This window comes from Sinocyclocheilus anshuiensis, unplaced genomic scaffold (assembly GCF_001515605.1).
Source record: "Sinocyclocheilus anshuiensis isolate Anshui unplaced genomic scaffold, SAMN03320099.WGS_v1.1 scaffold708, whole genome shotgun sequence".
NCBI classification, from domain to species: Eukaryota; Metazoa; Chordata; class Actinopteri; order Cypriniformes; family Cyprinidae; genus Sinocyclocheilus; species Sinocyclocheilus anshuiensis.
This window is the reverse complement of record NW_015555881.1, coordinates 1,821,565-1,824,796: the sequence shown is the minus strand read 5'-3', so window position 1 is coordinate 1,824,796 and position 3,232 is coordinate 1,821,565. Positions and strand designations below refer to the sequence as shown.

Genomic DNA, 3,232 nt, shown 5'->3' with positions numbered 1-3,232 from the left:
TCAGCAATGGATCCTCTGCAGTGAATGGGTGCCGTCAGAATGAGAGTCCAAACAGCTGATAAAAACATCACAATAATCCACAAGTAATCCACACCACTCCAGTCCATCAGTTAACATCTGGAGAAGACAAAAGCTGCGTGTTTATAAGAAACAAATGCATCATTAAGGCATTTCAACTTTAAACTGTCGCTTATGCCCAAAATTCGAGTTCATGATCCATAATAACCCTTCCTCCAGTGAAAAAGTCCATCTCCTGTTGTCCTCTCACATCAAAATCAACCCACATATTTGTTTAAAACTGTTTTGGCTTGTAAACAGTGCTTGATCTGTGCAGATTTCTCTCCTGATTCAGACCAGACCACTTTTTCACTGGAGGAAGCATTATTATGGATTATGGGCTCATATTTTAGCCGGAAGAAACTGTTTGAAGTTAACACCTTAATGATGCATTTGTTTCTTACAAACATGCAGCTTTTGTTTTCTCAAGATGTTATCCGATAGTCTGGAGTGGTGTGGATTACTTGTGGATTATTGTGATGTTTTTATCAGCTGTTTGGACTCTCATTCTGACGGCACCCATTCACTGCAGAGCATCCATTTCTGAGCAACTGATGTGATTTGAATTGAATAAATACATTTTGATGTGAATAAATACATTTATTCAAATCTGTTCGGATGAAGAAATAAACTCATCTACATCTTGAATGGCCTGAGGGTAAGTAAACTTTCATTTTTGGGTGAACTATTCCATTTTAAAAATGAAAATTATCCCATGATTTACTCACCCTCAAGCCATCCTAGGTGTATATGACTTTTTTCTTTCAGATGAATACAATCACAGTCCTGGCTCTTCCCAGCTTTATAATGGCAGTGAGTGGGGGTGGGTGAAATCCTCCGACATTTTTCTTTACAAATCCTCGTTTTTTACTTCTAAGTCGTGACCGGTGTTTTGTTTTGCTCTCTCCTCTGAGCTTCTCCGTTCCTCTCTTCTCACCGGAGCTTATGCTACGCCTACATCCTACGTCATCCGCTGGATCGCCACTCTCTAGTGAACACTTGTACAACAGTTCAGTTAGCAGAAGCTAGAGATTACGGTTTAGAAAGTTTTAAATATGGATATTGAGGGTGAGTAAAACATGGGGTAATTTTCATTTTTGGGTGAACTATCCCTTTAAACGGAGTTCAAAGTGCTTGATCTGTGCAGATTTCTCTCCTGATTCAGACCAGACCACTTTTTCACTGGAGGAAGCATTATTATGGATTATGGGCTCATATTTTAGCCGGAAGAAACTGTTTGAAGTTAACACCTTAATGATGCATTTGTTTCTTACAAACATGCAGCTTTTGTTTTCTCAAGATGTTATCCGATAGTCTGGAGTGGTGTGGATTACTTGTGGATTATTGTGATGTTTTTATCAGCTGTTTGGACTCTCATTCTGACGGCACCCATTCACTGCAGAGCATCCATTTCTGAGCAACTGATGTGATTTGAATTGAATAAATACATTTTGATGTGAATAAATACATTTATTCAAATCTGTTCGGATGAAGAAATAAACTCATCTACATCTTGAATGGCCTGAGGGTAAGTAAACTTTCATTTTTGGGTGAACTATTCCATTTTAAAAATGAAAATTATCCCATGATTTACTCACCCTCAAGCCATCCTAGGTGTATATGACTTTTTTCTTTCAGATGAATACAATCACAGTCCTGGCTCTTCCCAGCTTTATAATGGCAGTGAGTGGGGGTGGGTGAAATCCTCCGACATTTTTCTTTACAAATCCTCGTTTTTTACTTCTAAGTCGTGACCGGTGTTTTGTTTTGCTCTCTCCTCTGAGCTTCTCCGTTCCTCTCTTCTCACCGGAGCTTATGCTACGCCTACATCCTACGTCATCCGCTGGATCGCCACTCTCTAGTGAACACTTGTACAACAGTTCAGTTAGCAGAAGCTAGAGATTACGGTTTAGAAAGTTTTAAATATGGATATTGAGGGTGAGTAAAACATGGGGTAATTTTCATTTTTGGGTGAACTATCCCTTTAAACGGAGTTCAAGTTTGAAAACGGATCAGGTGGCACGATGCTAGTTAGTCCTACTTATAACTTCTTAGAACTTCATGAACAAATGTTTGAAAATATATTTGTGTGTAAATTATGACAGTGACACCTCATTGTTTGAGTCAGAGTTGACCCTTCACACACTGTACGTGAGAGACCCGTCACATATCACGACAATAACACACGCACACCTCCCTCTCACACTGAGACATACTTTATCACTCAGCATTTGCAAGACAGAGAAATCCAGAACAAAACAAACACACACAGTTCCTCTCCGGTACTCACAGAAGCGGCACTTCAACGATGAGATGCACCAAATTACAGACCAGCTCCTCCAGAAGATCCTTACAGATGGAGTCTGTAAACACACACACATCACAGTCAGGACAAATACGGGAACGCTGACACATCAGTAATGTAAATATAGTCTGTGAGAAGTTTCTTTAGGTGTGATGCTCATTCTGTTTGGTCAGAGAGGACATTTATGCTCAGACGTGGCGGCACTGAGGATTGTGACACATCAAACAACTGAGAAGCTGTCAGGATCGACAGACAGACAGACAGACCAAACCCAGCTATCAGAGTCTTTGCACCACACAAATGCTCTAGTGCTTTTATTTTTGCCTTTTGGCCATTATTATCAATAAGTGCATTGGAGAGAAGACACTGGAGGAGGAACAAGATCAGGACATATATCCAGGCCCGTCTCAAACTTGCGTGACCCGCATGTCTTACTCTGATACCGAAACAGACCTTCAAAACACTAACCGCATCTGCTTTTGTCATGTTAAACATGGGAAATATGTGCCGTTAATCGTTATATTGTTATTTGTTATTATCGTTAACTAAATGTATAACTAAAACTATTAAAAACATTTTAATTCACTAAAATTAACCTGAAATAATATATAAATACTAGACTAAGCAAAACTAAAAATTAGAAATGTACTATACATAAATAAAAACTGAACTAAAAATAAAAGTTAAACCTGAATTAAACCTAAATGAATAGCAATATTTATAAAAAATTTTAAAAAAAGCTAATAAAAATGACAACACCAAAAATTGTAATTTACTAAAACGTATTTCACATGTTAAAATGACAAAGTTAGAGTTAGCATTTGTCTGGAGTTATTATAACTAGCTTAACCAAAAAAAAAAAAAAAAAAA

General features: G+C 37.9%; 1 protein-coding gene across 1 annotated transcript in view; it reads right to left on the bottom strand.

Annotated features, from left to right (window-relative positions):
• The window catches only part of dym (dymeclin), a 92,429-nt gene that overhangs the window by 78,871 nt on the left and 10,326 nt on the right, over nt 1-3,232 (bottom strand). Inside the window, exon 6 of the mRNA XM_016470263.1 lies at nt 2,348-2,420. Coding sequence (XP_016325749.1) covers nt 2,348-2,420 — 73 coding nt within the window. The remainder of the gene's footprint in view (nt 1-2,347; nt 2,421-3,232) is intronic.